The 15,552-nt window shown below is 49.4% G+C and overlaps 1 protein-coding gene across 2 annotated transcripts in view; it reads left to right on the top strand.

Moving 5' to 3' along the window:
• The window catches only part of LOC144120931 (mite group 2 allergen-like Ixo r 2), a 16,792-nt gene extending 4,840 nt beyond the window's left edge, over positions 1-11,952 (top strand). For both annotated transcript variants that reach the window (XM_077653751.1, XM_077653752.1), the window contains exons 2-4: positions 6,183-6,287; positions 8,471-8,643; positions 11,568-11,952. In XM_077653751.1, the coding sequence (XP_077509877.1) occupies positions 6,183-6,287; positions 8,471-8,643; positions 11,568-11,648 (359 nt within the window). In that variant the 3' untranslated portion in view covers positions 11,649-11,952. The remainder of the gene's footprint in view (positions 1-6,182; positions 6,288-8,470; positions 8,644-11,567) is intronic.
• The last annotated feature ends 3,600 nt before the right edge of the window (positions 11,953-15,552 follow it).

Consider the following 15,552-nt stretch of genomic DNA (forward strand, 5'->3'; position numbering starts at 1 on the left):
TGACCGCTTCAAACGAAAGAGCACGCGGGCGCTTGGAAGCGCCAGCCAGCCTCTCACACTGTGGCACTAGTTTGCGCAGCAGGACACAGAGGGCGCCACAGATCCATAGCGCATGCGCTTGTTTACGTCACTGCACAAAGAGGGCGCCAGGAGTCAGTGCTCTCACGAAATCGGAGCTCACATGCTAACGCACTCACCTCCGCATCAATCGCATTGATCACCCGATAATTATTTGCTTAGTGCATTATAGTATGAGGTGTTAAACGCTCCCAAGCTGCACATAGGCTATGAGAGGGACACAGTAGGCGAGTGCTCCACATTCATTTCGACCGCCTGGGGGGGTTCTTCAACGTGCACTGACATCGCACAGCACAAGGGCATTTTCGCATTTCTCCTCTATCGAAATGACATTACCGCCGCCGGGATTCGATCCCGCGACCTGGGGCCAAGCAGCCGAATGACGTATATTGACTAAGCCGCCATGGAGTGCCATTATTTGCTAAGCGTCGTGCAATTGCAACGGCAAGTTACCTCGTCCTAGTTTCTCTCTTAGCGTGTTATGTCACAAAGGAACACGAGAGAGAAAGGTCCCCATCTATTGTCCAGAGCACTTGACCAACTAAGAGTGTGCCTGGAAGTCGCATTGCAGCACAGTCCACTGTAATATAGCGACTGCAGATATTAACTGAACTGACCATTCATTATCTTCATTCTGGGTAGTTGTCATCACTCTTGATTCAGAGCCTCGAGCATGTTCCCTATTGTAAGAGCATAATAGCAGACGTGGCTTGGCTTGCGACATCAATCGCTGCAAACCACGTGCTGCGAGATAACCATTCCTAGAAAAAAAAAAGTCGGTTCCAGAGCAAGCAAGCGGAGAACAACCCATTATTTTCCTTCCCATGCAGCTGATCATATATGTAGGCGCAGTATCCTGAGCGCGAGGCGAATGTATCTATTATTCGGTATTTTCCATACGTTTCCCAACGTTGTCATAGGAAAGCCTTTATTCATCAGTGTCTATTTCGATAGAAGAGACTATGCCACGGGAAAAACGGTAACAAAGGCCATTATTCAAATGTGGCTTAATCAGTGGCTGACCCACATTTCGCAATTAATATTAGAGAGATTTAACATACTATGTCACGGCACGTGCGCAGTCGGCGTCCGGTAAACCGGTACATGTCTACGTTAATACGCCTCAGGTACGCTAAATCTCTCTATTAGCGCCCAGAGCGTAACTTTGTAAACTATTACTTTGGAGGAAGTACTCTTTGTACTGGCGTTTTCTTTGGATTCAGGAAAACTAAGGCGCGAATCAAGTACACGTTTTATTGGCCAGGTATTGAAGGGGATGTAAGGGCATACTGTAACAGCTGCCATGGGTGTCAGACAAGGGCGGATCGCCGCCAGACGGACAGAGTGCCGATAGAACCGCTAACGAGGCCTCGATACCCGTTCGAACAGGTCAACGTCGACGTTATAGGTCCATTGGATCCACCCTCAGGAGGGGGTCACAGGTACGCGTTGTGCATCATCGATTTGTGCCCACGATGGCCTGAGGTGGTGTGCTTGCGCTCCCTCAGTGCGAAGGCCACCTGTGACGCGCTCCTGACGGTGTTCAGCCGGACGGGAATTCCGGAAGTAGTCGCCTCAGACTGCGGGACAAACTTTACGGCCGAACTCACACAAGAGTTTCTGAAGAGGCTAGGCTGCTCGCCAAGGTTTTCAACGCCGGGGCACCCCGAAAGTAACGGCGCGGTCGAACGTTGGAACCGGACATTTAAGAACATGCTGTATCATATCATCCAGGAGGAAGGAAAGGAATGGGACAAGTTTGTGCCCTTCTTGTTATGGGCGTACCGCGAGGTACCACATGACACGACGGGCGTCGCCCCGTTCCAGATGCTGTACGGGCGAGAACCAACCGGTCCGCTGGTGGTTTTAAAGCGCAGCTGGGCGGGACAGATAAGTGTACCAGCTATGCTGGGGCCGTCCCCATCACAGTATATGCGGGAGCTGAAGAGGCGCCTAGAGCATGCAGCGGAGGTGGCACAATTAGTGAGCTCGAAGCAGCAGAACGCGTACGCGACCCAGTACAACAGGCGGGCGAAGGACAAAACTTTTCAGATAGGAGACAGTGTGCTGGTGTTTGACGAGCAACGTCCTGGAAAAATGTTCCCGCAGTGGAAAGGGCCGGGTAGCGTTGACGGAAAGTATCGCGAACACTCGTACTTCGTGCAGATGCCAGGAGGTGCCCGAAAATTAGTACACGCCAGCAAACTACGGCCGTATCAGAAGCGCGTAATGACAGTTGGGGTGATATTTGATGAGGACAGGGCGTTTGGCGAAGTAGAGTACGTGCCTCGATCGGTGTCAACGCGGGCTACAGTATCGGTCCTCCCCAAGGACATGACGGCCCATCTGAAGGCGGAGGAAGGCGGCCTCATTCGCAAAGTGTTCACCGAACACCGAGGCCTATTCGACGACAAGCCGGGAGTAGCGAAAATAGGAGAACACAGGATCGTTTTAGAGGAGGGCTTCACACCGAGGTCAGGTTACCCTTATCGAATACCCGCAAGCCTAAAAGGCGAAGTGGGCAAGCAAGTAGATGAGCTACTTGAGATGGGTCTGATTTTTCCCTGCGAAAGCCCCCACGCCCATCCCGTGGTCTGTGTCCCCAAAAAGGACGGGTCGATGAGAATGTGTGTGGACTTTAGAAAGCTCAATGCGGGGACAGTGGCAGATGCCTACCCGATGTCGTTGCAGCAGGAGCTCATTCTGAGCGTAGGAAGGGCTAAGTACATTACGCTCCTCGACCTTAGAAGAGGGTATTGGCAGGTGCCCCTGGCACAGTCGGCTCAGCTACTCACCGCTTTTGTCTGCCATCGGGGGCAGTTTGCGTGGACGGTAATGCCGTTTGGGCTGAAAAACGCGGCCCAGACGTTTCAAAGAGCCATGAACGAGCTTTTACTCCCGCATTCTGCCTACGCGTGTGCGTACTTAGACGACATCGCCGTGTTCAGCGAGGCGTTGCCTGACCACATACGACACTTGCACGCCGTCTTCGCAGCGTTAGAGAGGGCGAACCTGAAAGTTAAGCTGGAAAAGTGTCAGGTGGCGAAAGGGTCAATCCGTTACTTGGGACACATAGTGGGCTCGGGAAATCACGCACCCGATCCCGAAAAATTGAAAGCCATTAGGGGACTGAGGGCACCGAAAACGAAGAAAGAGCTCCGTAGCGTGCTCGGGCTGTGCGGTTATTACCGGGGCTATGTGCCCAACTATGCGGAGGTGGCAGCGCCGCTGACAGAGCTAACGGGGAAAAGGATTCCTAACAAAATTCCGTGGCCCGCGGAAGCTGAAAGTGCGTTTCAGCGACTCAAGGCGGCACTCTGTGAAGCTGCGGCTCTCGGGACGCCCGATGCTGGCAAGCCGTTTTGGCTGTACACGGACGCCTCAGCGGTTGCGGCGGGAGCCTGTCTCTCCCAGTGTGCCGCGGATGGCTCCGAGCGGCCAATTGCGTTCGCGAGTTGCAGATTTTCTCCAACGCAGGCTCGATGGTCAACCATAGAAAGAGAGGCGTTTGCAGTCATCTGGGGGCTGGGGAAGTTCGACCTCTGGTTGTTCGGCGCTCAGGTTACTGTGGTGTCTGACCACAACCCCCTCTCCTTTCTTACTCTCACCACGCCTCAGGGAGCGAAGCTGACGCGTTGGGCACTTGCCCTACAGAGATATAATGTGTCAATAAAACACAGGAAAGGGAGCGCTCACGGTAACGCTGACGCGCTGTCTAGGTTGCCGAACGACAGCTGGGAGGCAGACAGCAATGATCACGCCGGGGGGCAAGGAAGAGAGGACATGTGTACCAAAGAGCAAACCCAGTGACGTGTGCTGTGGCAGTAACTGGAACTGCGGTGTAATCCGCTCGTTTGGGTGTTTGCAGTGTCGCAATGTGTTTGCAGTGTCACAATGTGTTTGCAGTGTCACAATGTGTTTGCAGTGTCGCAATTTGTTTGCAGTGTCGCAATGTGTTTGCAGTGTCACAGTGTGTTTGCAGTGTCACAATGTGTTTGCAGTGTCGCAATTTGTTTGCAGTGTCGCAATTTGTTTGCAGCGTTGCGATGTGTTTGCAGTAGTATCCCCACTACTTAGGTCGCCCTCAGAGCGATTTTATAGGCGAAAAGGGATCCCTCATTGTGTTATAATTCTACAAGGTGCCATTTGGGCCCCTGGTAGAATCTTAGGGGGGGCGTGTGAAGGGATCGAATGGGCAGCTGCGTTGAATCACTGTGAGGTCGATCACGCGCCCAGTCCGTGGGCTGCCAGGACGCGTCCCCAACACACTCTCGCCACTTCCGGCACATTATGGTTCCTGCTGTCTCTGCGGCAGTGATGAACAGCCCTAATGGGGGCCCACTCGGCTTCGAAGGTCAGGCACCTGCGCTGCACAACGCTGCGCGGGGACCGAAAGGCCGATGCTGCCCTCGCGCAGAAGGTTTCATTCCGGGAAAACGGGGTCTCTTTCCGAGGCGGGAGCATTTAGCTGCTCGCCTTAAACAAACACAGCCGCGTCCACCGCCGATGGCTCGCGGCGCCGCGGCCCGCCGCCCTTGCCGACACCCGACACACTGTCGTTGCGTCTCGCGGGGGGGTCCCGTGCCGTGAGCTAATGGGGACGTCGGTTTCGGGGAATTGTCCCGGGCGGCGGACGTCCATTTTAACCCCCGTAAACAACAGATGCGGATCCCTCGTTGACGCCGCCGCGTGCATTAGTGGCACCGCGGACACGCCGGCGCCTCCTTGAAGCATCTGTCGAGAGACGACTCCCAGTTGTTTGGACCCTCCCGGAATGTTGTCGCGCCTCGTCCGTAACAGCGGCAAGCTAAGCCGCGTATGCGCACGAGAGGCGCCCCGCTGTGGTCCGATGACAGGACTAAGTGCGGAACAGCTGCGGGCCGGACGAGAGTCAAAGGAAAACGATTGCGCCTGCGGGCACAATGGGAGGTTGTTTTTGCTTTTTCTTCTGGGGGCGAGAGTGTGAGCAATACTGTGAAGGCATGGGGCGTGCCACCTAAACCTGGTGGGCCAATCATTTCGAGTGTCTATTCCCGGAATGCCATGTTCGTATAGCTATTTTGATGTTCTTTTCGTGTTGGGCATTTTAGGGAAAGGGTTTTGAACCTTGCCGAAGCGGGAAGGCGTGCCATACAGTTTTTGAACCAATCAGGTGTTAGTTGTTTGTGATTGGGTGATGCAAGGGGTGGGCCAGTCTCCTAGGTCTTTAAAACCAGGTCCGGAGCCGGGAAAAGGCGTTCTGAGCTAGATTTAGATCCCTTGCATCTTTGGCGATGCCAAGGAGGGAAGATTTTCCCTTGGCCAGTTCCATGTAATCATGCTTGCCGTTTATTCTGTTGTAAATATGTGAATTCCTGTATAAAGTTTCAGTTTTCCTTCCTTCAGTCAAGTTTTGCCGGATCTCGTCTGTTATACCGTCTCGTCTCGGACGGTGGGGCACCCGGTGGTGGAGCCCGGTATACGAGTTATACGAAATCTCACCACGACCAAGAAGAACGAACCTATCTTTACTCATTTGATATATTATCTTCGTCTGGGTGCTGCTTGCGTCCTGTCTAAACTCAAGAAACGTAAATACAGCCGAGTATAAATAGGACGCAAGCAACATGCAACGAAACGCACGCAAAAGTACGAGGGTACTTGCGACGAGCTACGATTTAAGTGCTCGTACTGGGGCGGTTCTCCCTCGACTGTGACCAGATTGCATTGGTTTTGTTGTGGCCGCGGTGGCTCAGAGGTTATGGCGCTCAGCTACTGAGCCGGAATACCCGGGTTCGAACCCGACTATGGCGGCCATGTTTCTATGGAGGTGGGCCACAAAAGGACTCCGTGTGCTGTGCGTTCTCAGCGCACGTTGAAGATACACAGGTGTTCGAAATTACTCCGGAGACCTCCGCTGTATACGGCACCTCTTTGTTCCTTTTTTTTTCTTCTCTCACTCCCTCCTTTCTCTCTTCTCTTACGGCGCGGTTCGGGTGTCTGCCGAGACGTCAGACAACTACTGCGCCATTTCCTTTCCTCAAAAAACAATCTTCTTTAATATTCTTCATTTCCACTTGCAATACAGTGCGTTTGCAGCTTGTCGCTGGCATTTCAATTCGCAGGAAGCAAAGCCGAAATAAAGTCGATCCAAATCGAACCCTGCGACTCTGATCCTTGCGTCCTCAAGAGGGGCGAGACAAGCAACGTCCATTTTTCGATAGTTTCAGGTAAGTTTGTCCGAGCGACATTATTTCAGTTGGGGAGCATCACCATAAAGGGAAACTGGGGAGAACTCTAGCCAGTTTTTGTTCTCAGTAAAAAGTTATTGTCTGGCTCCTTCTTACTCGTAAGCTAAAGTTTTTGCGGCAGAAAATGCCATTTTTGAATGAGAAAATTTGACTGAAACATTTTTCTGTTACTCTATTAAATAAACTCGTGACGTCCACACCGAGAAGCACAGCTTGCCACCGTTTTGCAGTTAGTTGGAGTGCACCATAGGCTCTGCAAAATTTGGTGGCGACGCGAGCAGTTTACTTATGAAAGCGGCCGGGGATGGAGTCACCTGTGTTTGGTTTTTGGCATTTTCTAGCTTTTAAATGCTCTGTTATCGAAGGAAGTCTTCTTTTGAAGCGCTAGCTCCACTACTAGAGGTAACAGGCTGAGATCGCCGAGTACTTCCCATCACCTTCAAGGCTCAGCCAAGGTCAAGCCTTCAGTTTATAAGTTAGGAGAACCAGTGAATGGCCAATGGTCAGACCAATGATCAAGCCATAGCAAAGGTCAAAGTTTCGATAAAAACCGTGACACAGTATTATTAGTGTGTAAGCACTAAACCGATGGGTACTAACCCCAGAACAGTCAAGTTCAAGGGCAAGTCAGGGTCATCACGGTCACCAGGATCAGGTCAGGGTCAAGTTAAGGTCAACCAGAATCGGGTCACGTAATCGACTCTTGGCTCGCCGAGGAGCCGAAACGTGGCGTTTACGTGATAGGGCGTGACGTCGCGCCCTCCTTAACCTAGTACGTAACGGAAGGAACGCCGGCACGCCTAGCAACGAAGTCGACATGCGGTGTTAACGTGCTAGGCCGTGGCGTCACAACCTCCTAAACCGAGTACATAACAGAAGGAGCTCCGGCCCGCCTAGGCACGATGTCCACATGTGGTGTTCAGATGCTAGGCCGGTGAGGCTAAACCATTGTGAAGCTACCGCTTCTCCATCGGTTTAACCAAAGCTAAACCACTAGGATTTTTCAGGCATGAAGGTGGCTTCTTCCGCACAATAATACCTACTTTGGCGGACATCAGAAAACAGGTGAATAATGGTGACTACTTGGCCGCTTAGATATAATTTCTGATTATTAACTTTCTAACTATTCAAGTTAGACATCTTGCTGCAGATAGAAATTTCTAGCCGGTCATGTTTAGTAATAGCCATATCAGTTTTTAGAATTTCGAAAATGTGATTACCCTCAGCACTGTTGTTCGACAGAACTTGGCTATTTCGACTAGCTACGTGTACTGGAGGAGTGTCTTTGCCTGCATGCTTTTTCAAAGTCCACGCATTTTATACATGCAGAATATATGCGGAATAACAAATAAAAAAATGGATGCCAGCATAATAAATTTTTATTTTTTTACTTCGTTCTCATTTCTTCTTTGGCCATTCTCTCCCGAAATGAAGCGACGATGAAGATGCAAGAAAACATTGTTATACAGGGTGTCCCAGATAAAATGGATCTATATTTTAAAATACCGATGCATTCTTCCGAAATGAAATCAAGCGAATGTGCTCCCTGCTCCCGAATCCGCTGCGATTACAGCGCTCTCATCCGTGACTTTATAAAGCGCTGCCACCTTCGTCCTTTCTGAACTGCCCACGACAGTGTTCAGCATTGAAGTTGCTTCCGCGATAAGCGCTAGCGGCTGCTGCCGGTGCGCAATAAATATTCGCACACCCATTTTATAGGCCAAATGAGATGAAAACAGAATGAAACGTTACAAAATACTGCACTATAGGACTGCTTTTCGTTTACAAAAGAAGACAGCTCTCCATGTTGTTGCGGTTGAGAACTCCGATAATGCAGTGTGGCGCTGTGAGTGACAATCTCACTACTAGCGCCACCTACCATTCACAGTATCTCCAGAGGCCAAGCCGTCAAGCCTAGTGCAGTCTGTGTCACGCTACGAGCGTGTGACCATGGCATGTGAGCGGAGTTAGCGACCATGTGCTCGTGTAGCGCGCTTAGTGCTTAGCGTGTAGTGGGGTGCAATGCGTCGCTAATAAAGTTGCTATCATTACGTGAGCTTTGGCCAGCCTCCGCCTAACCTCGCCCACGCCCTCACAGTGCTCGTTATACCTGACCTGCTACTAATGTTTTGCTTTTACCCTTGGCGGTGCTCTCACTTCAGACCAAGACACCGAAACTGCGGAACTGAGCGGCAAGTTCAAAGCGTGGTTCTTGTGGTTGCCGATTCCCTCCTTTGGGCATGACATGTGCGACGACATTTTGAAGTGTCCCATCGTCAAGGGCCAGACGTGCAACGGCACCATGCCCGTGTTGATCTCCAACTACGCGGTCCCGGTGAGTTGGTCCGCATGAGAACTTTTCCGAGTTCCCCACGTGCCGTTTCGCTTCGTTTTGGTTTGCACCGAGCAGGAGGCGAATGTGAATTTCATTTTGCTTCCCGCATGCATCTGTACGGTGGAGAAATCACACGTGATTACAACATAGGTTCAATTAGGCGCTAGAGAAGATCGTTAGTTACAGCAGCAGTGAAGTTCGCTTCCTTATCAACTCATGTCTTGGACACGACAGTAAGAACACGAAATGAACGAACGGGTAGCAGATTATCCCGACGATGGTATTACACAGCCTTTCGTTAGAAACAGCGGTCCGTGACTGGCCCGCTGCCTCGCGCTGGCGAGTGTCCAGAGCGAAAGAGACGATAGCCGGTAAGAACCAAGCCGATGGCCGATCAGCAGTCGTTATCATGTGCGAGCGTCATGGCTGTTACAACCCCAGGATTATTCGCGGGCGTTGAGAAAGGGTCCACAAGTGGTCAGCCTGAAAGAGAAAAACGAAAAAAATTTGTGGATCCAATCCACGCTGTGAAGGTCGTTGGACAGAGGAGATGTAAAACGAGGCCCAATTACCCATTGCGACGTCACTTGAAAATTCACACACGTGGCCCTAGAAAGAGTGAAACCAGAGACAAGTGACATGTACTTATATTACCCTTTATTATTTCACAACGACATTCACGACTGCTTTATGATCAGAAGGTTTTGTTTTCTTCGTCGAGCATTATATTCACACTGTTCTGGCGTATTTACATTCCGTCGTGTACCCATGGCAGCCTGGAATGAACGGAATGAGTTGCCAGACCGGTCTCCCTGTTATATATGAAAGCCTGGTGACGTCACTATGTGATTTCTATGCTGTTGGGTACTTTTCCACTCGGAGTAACTTACGCAACCGTAGTCTTTATCGGGAAACAGACGCGCGTAGAAGGAGCTTGTTTCGCATTGTTTGCAGGCGCCGTTATCATGCATTATGTGGTTTGCACTTCACACGAGGGCTTCGAATGACGTCAACCCCTTTCGAAGCAGCTGCAAACCTAATGTTTACCGGTACGCGTCGGACTGTGTTCCCACTGTTCACACGCCTTAGCGTCCATCATGTGGTTTTGATCCTTGTTTTGTGGTTTTTCTTATTGAAAACGAATACTGATATGTGTGCCTGATTTCAAAGGAGATATGCTGTTTCATTCAATTTTTAGCGTGCCGCTTTTTGCTTACGACAACGACACGAAAATTTCCTTGGACGCTAGCGGTATACAGCTGCGCTGTAGAAAGCAAAAAAAATGTCGCGAAACCTGCTGGGGCGGAAAAACGTTACCGACGGCCAATGTTGCGGCGACAGGTTGATCTGCCGCGCTGCGAATGTGCCGGGGAGCCATTTCCGGAGGCTTGGCGCGTGCCGCGGAGCGGGGAGACCAATGAGGGGCGCCCGGCTTAGTCACGTGAGGAGCATCTGTGCCGCCACCTCTTGGCTCCTACTAAAGTTACATGCCAGCGGTGCTAACTCCTGCAGAATCACGGACATCAGTTGGTTTCGCATGGAGGGAGCTTTGCGCGGCGGCGCTTTCCCGCGTACTCCTCGCCGCCGGGTTGTGCCGCCACCGGCGTGCAGCGCGTTTTTCCGCCAATGTATTCGTACCTTTACAGGACTCGTCGCGGAGCTGCAGCACGGCGAATCCAAGATATGCAAAGATGCTGAAGAGTTTGCCAATACACTAAATTTGCATAAAACAAAAGTGGATGAAAGACGTGTCAAGGGAGTAGACGATACGTGCGCTTCTCCTGCTGGAAGATTGAGAGTGTTAGTGAGAGAAACGTGCGGCATATTAGAGATATAAAGTAAACGGAAGTGGTCTGATGCGTGAATCGTTAAGGTCATCAAAGTTCGTTGGTCATTTTAAAAAATAAGCTTGGCTGAGCAGCTTCAACAGCTGCTTCCTCGCCTGACCACTGCAAGGGTATGCAAGCATACAAAACATCTCAAGTTACCACTCCGTAATCTGTATACGTACAGAAGCATCTGCTGAGTAGCTTGCGAGTAATAAACGTGAATGCCTGGGTAAAAAACAAAACCCACAGGCTGCAACCCACTGATTTACGTGTCGCGGCCTTGGGCCTCAGTCTAAGTGATGACATTAAAAAGTACTTAATTTTACGCTTTAGGCTTCAAAAGTTTGCGACGCAGTAATAGGTGATTCGAAGCGTTCAGATTGAGAGTGTTGTGCGTGCATATGTTGTATGTGCTTATGAAAGTTGAAAACTGTATGCTTGTGCGATCTTATATTCGCATTTGCTTGCAGCTGGCCTTCTTGATTAGCTCTTACATCTACCTAGTGTACCTTTCGAACGCAGAAAAACTTGCTCTGATTTACTGCCTCATTTACATCGCGTTCTTGTTTTCGCGTACTATTATTTGAATCGCCGGTAAGCCTCGGCTAACGGTCTAAGGAGTGTAGTAGAATTTCTGTAGTGCATGAAGATATACGCAGGTAATGAAAAAAAAACTTATTAAAAAAGGTACGGGTTGCGTCATCACATCCAGCATGTAACGAAAGCTCACGTACACATATCTGTACACTGTAAATGCCTGCGACAGCCGCAGCGGTGGCTCAGTGGTTATGGCGCTCGGCTGCTGACCTGAAAGACGAGGGTTCAATCCCGGTCCTGGCTTTCGAATTTCGATGGAGGTGAAATTCTAGAGGCCCGTGTAATATGCGATGTCAGTACACGTTAAAGAACCCCAGGTGGTCGAAATTTCCGGAGCCCTTCACTACAGCGTCCCTCGTAGCCTGAGTCGCTTTGGGACGTTGAACCCCATAAACCAAATCGAACTGCATGAGACAAAGCGAAATTCTGCTAGAACAGGGTATTGTCTTCTCAACAAGCCACAGACAAAGATCTTATTCCTCCTTTTCTGTCCTGCAGATGAAAACCAGCGTCGAGTTCAAGATAGCCGGAGACAAAGGCACGAGCGTCTGCTTCCGGACAAAAGTCGTCATTAAATAAACAAAGACACGCGGTACCTTCGCGCGTACCCAAACTTATACCAAGACTCAAGAAAGGCAACAGTGATACGTCTTGGACGTGGGCACTGTTCTTTATTTTATTGTTTGTTGTGTAAACTGCCAGCTTTAAATAACCACTGCCAACCGTCCCTTCCTGATAAAGTTGTCTCAAGGTCATCCACATTGTACGCGCAGACTTTATCCTGTTTACGTAACTCACGCATCTGAAGTAAACTGCTGGGTGGACTGTTCTTGGAATCCCGAAATATAAAAGAAATAAAAGGAAATGTCATTTCACCGTCGAATGCACGGGAACTCTATTTGTCCTCGACAACTTACCTGTCTCATTACGCTTTACCACTGGTAGCGCTCTGGTATCATCGAGTGCACTTCGGGTAAATGACGCCACAGTCAAGAATACCCAAACAGAATTCCAGTGACCTGAGGTGATCGAACGGTCAAGGTTACATTAAGCTTCAAGAAATGCACAAACTGCAGTCGTTGCATGTCCTAGAGGGCAACAAAGGCTCTGAAAAGGGGCTTTAGTTCGTCTTTCTGCATTTGTGATGATCACGGTTCCATGACATTGCACATAGTTTGGCGCATTGACAATGTAGGACTTTGAAAGACTGGGACATTTGCCATTAAGATGAAGCACCAACGCCGAAAGAGGTGTAAAAAGGGAGTATAGACGGGTGTAACTACAACGGCTGCACTGAAGGTTGCTCTACCATCGGCGTTTCGCATTGGACCGTGCTCCAGAAGAGCAAACAGTGTAGATCTTTTCTTTTTTTTTGTGGGGGGGGGGAGGCGGGAGCGGGGGCGGTAGGCTTAAAACAACCACAACTTGCGCTGGGACACAGACAGCAAGTGACATTTGCCACCAAATTTCGTTTCCGTAAATATTAACCGAGTAATTCCGGGGTGAGAGTGTGTGCACGACTGAGCTTCTGTCATTACCGTGTCGAGCACAGGGTGCTCTCTAAGTATTCAAAATGAAGAAATCACTTTAGCACTCAAAATCTGAAACTGACAGGACTCTGACCCTAGAAAACCTAGTATTCTTCCCTTGCCCACACAATTTGCTCGAGCTGCCGCGGTGGCTGAGTGGTTATGGCTCTCGGCTGCTGGCCCGAAAGACGCGGGTTCGATCCCGACCGTGGCGGTCGAATTTCGATGGAGGCGAAATTCTAGAGGCCCGTGTACTGTGCGATGTCAGTGCACGTTAAAGAACCCGAGGTGGTCGAAATTTCCGGAGCCCTTCACTACGGCGTCCCTCGTAGCCTGAGTCGCTTTGGGACGTTAAACCCCCATAAACCATAAACCAAAACAACTTGCTCGGGCATCCCTTTCTGAATAAATAAAATAATTCATTAATGTATAAAAAACATGGACGAGTGACGACTCATGACATCCCGTGCTGGTCTCACGTCACTCTGCGTCACCGCTTGACTGGAATGGCTGGGTACGTTTGCAGTCATTGTCGCCCGAGGCTTCAGTTGTCGAAAAGGGTCTTGTGACGAGAGGTTCGAGAGCGACCGGTGGTTTACTTTTATTGTACTTGATCCTATTCCGCCTCAGATATATCACGCAATATAGGATGGAAAATCTCTATAGGCTCTTAGCAGTTTCTTCATATTTCGGACCCATTCAGTAAGTATACCGAGTGTTTATTTTAACTCTTTACAGATCGTTATTTTAGAGCCTGTGAGAGCTACGTCGGTGCGGTTTGTGCAGGTGGATTTTACAGCAAAGCAGACATTATGTACGTGGTAGAACACAGTGATTAAACGATTAATGAACTAAAATTAACTTATCAACTTTTTTGCTGTTCCTTTTACGCGCCAACATTATATTAGTTAATTGAATGCTGTCAATTTAAAAGATGAGCCCAGTTTCTAAATTTTCTTTATGAATGCAGGTAGAAATATTTAATGTTAGAAATACGTACTTTTCTATCGTAGATGCGTCGCGGTGGTCCAATGGTTAAGGCTGTCATCTATTGAGCCGGAGTATTCGGGTTCGAACCCAACTGCGGTGCTCGAGTTTCTATGCAGGCGAAACGCAAAAGGTGCCCGCGTGCTGTGCGATCTCAATACACGTTAAAGATCCCCAGGTGATCGAAATTATTCCGGAGACCTCCAATACGGCACCTCTTTTTTTCCTTTTTACTTTCACTCCCTCCTTTATCATTTCCTTACGGCGCGGTTCGGGTATCCACCGAGATATGTGAAAGGGCTACTCCGCCATTTCATTTCGTCAGGAACCAATTTTTTCTTCTAGCTCGTAGAGTTTGATACCCGCAATGCACATTTTTAAAATGACGTCGCTCTCATTTATAATGCAGCAAATACGAAAGCGGGTTGTCTATTTTATGGCGTCATCATCATCATCACCTACCTGCCTGCACCCACTGCAGGGCAAAGGCCCCTCCCATGTCTCTCCAATTAGCCCTGTTTTTTGCTGGCTGCGACCACCCCATACCTGCAAACTTCTTAGTCTCATCCGCCCACCTAACTTTCTGCCGCACCCTGCTACGCTTGCCTTCTCTTGGAATCCACTCCGTTACCCTTAAGGACCAGCGGTTATCTTGCCTTCGCATTACATGCCCTGTCCAAGCCCATTTCTTCCTCTTGATTTCGATTAGGATGTCATTAACCCGCATTTGTTCCCTCACCCACTCTGCCCGCTTCCGGTCTCTTAACGTTACACCTATCATTTTTCTTTCAATCGCTCGCCGCGTAGAAGCAGTTAACTGGATTTCCGCGACAATACTTGGCCAAGCGAGGCCATTTAAAAATGTCCATTACGGGAAGCCAACTTTACGAACTAAAAGTTTGTTTTTGAAGTTGAATGTTTTGCAATGCTTTTCCGGAAAACACAATTTAAAAACTGGACTCAGCTTCCATGTTGACAGCCTTCCATTTCTTAACATTATGTTGGTCTTTGAAATGAAAAATAAAAAAGTTGATTATTAAATTTTAGTTAATTGTTTAATCCCTGAGCTCAATCACGTACATAAATAACCCTTTGAGTCACGAATTATGATGTTCTCTGGAGAAAAAATCTATACTCACAGGTTTTGAAGTTTTAAGTGTCCGGAGGCAAAAAAAAAACGTTCCATCGCTCCGCAACAATTATTATGCAATTACGGTCATATGGAGACATCGTGACTCAATCCTGCTTTTCTTCATTAGAAAGAATAATTACGCTGAGCCAGTGTACACAAAGGAGGTAAAATATTTATTTCTGAAGTTGCAATAGGTGCGTTGACCCGGTTCAGTGCTTGTGGTAACGGTAGAAACAGTCCTTCTTAGCTGCGATGCACAAGAAAACGTCGCATTTCCTGCAGCGGATCCTGGTTTTCGCAGAACATTTTTCATACTTGCAGCGCTGTGGAAATGGCAACTGGACCTGCTGAGGCCAGTGATTCTTTGCATAGAACCTCACAGCATTTGGCGGTAATGGACGAGAGTTGTGTGTGCGACGTGGTGGTGCTTCAGTTGAGTCGGCACTAGGCCGCCCTCTCTTCCTTAGTGCACTTTTGTTGGATTGCACTAGGCTGAAAGCCACATCAGTCTCGAAGGCGAGCATGTCGAGGGCCTTTCTTCTCGGAAGTCCCTGGCTGCTCGCCTCTCGCACGTACTCCAGCCACGAGTTGGCCAAAGCCAGTGATGTGAAGTGGCACATTACTCTGACAGGCCATTTTCTGGTTTTTGCTTTCATGGGGTAGACGGCCATTACAAAATCTAGTTTGTCCACTCCTCCCACGAATCTATTGTATTCCAGAATTGCTTGCGGGCACAGTATTTCTACCCTCTCCCTCTCCTTTGATGCATCACTCCATCTGCTGGCGACACCAACCGAACCGCATCCTACTTGCGTAGAAACGATGTTTACGACAC

Source organism: Amblyomma americanum, chromosome 2 (genome assembly GCF_052857255.1).
Source record: "Amblyomma americanum isolate KBUSLIRL-KWMA chromosome 2, ASM5285725v1, whole genome shotgun sequence".
NCBI lineage: Eukaryota > Metazoa > Arthropoda > Arachnida > Ixodida > Ixodidae > Amblyomma > Amblyomma americanum.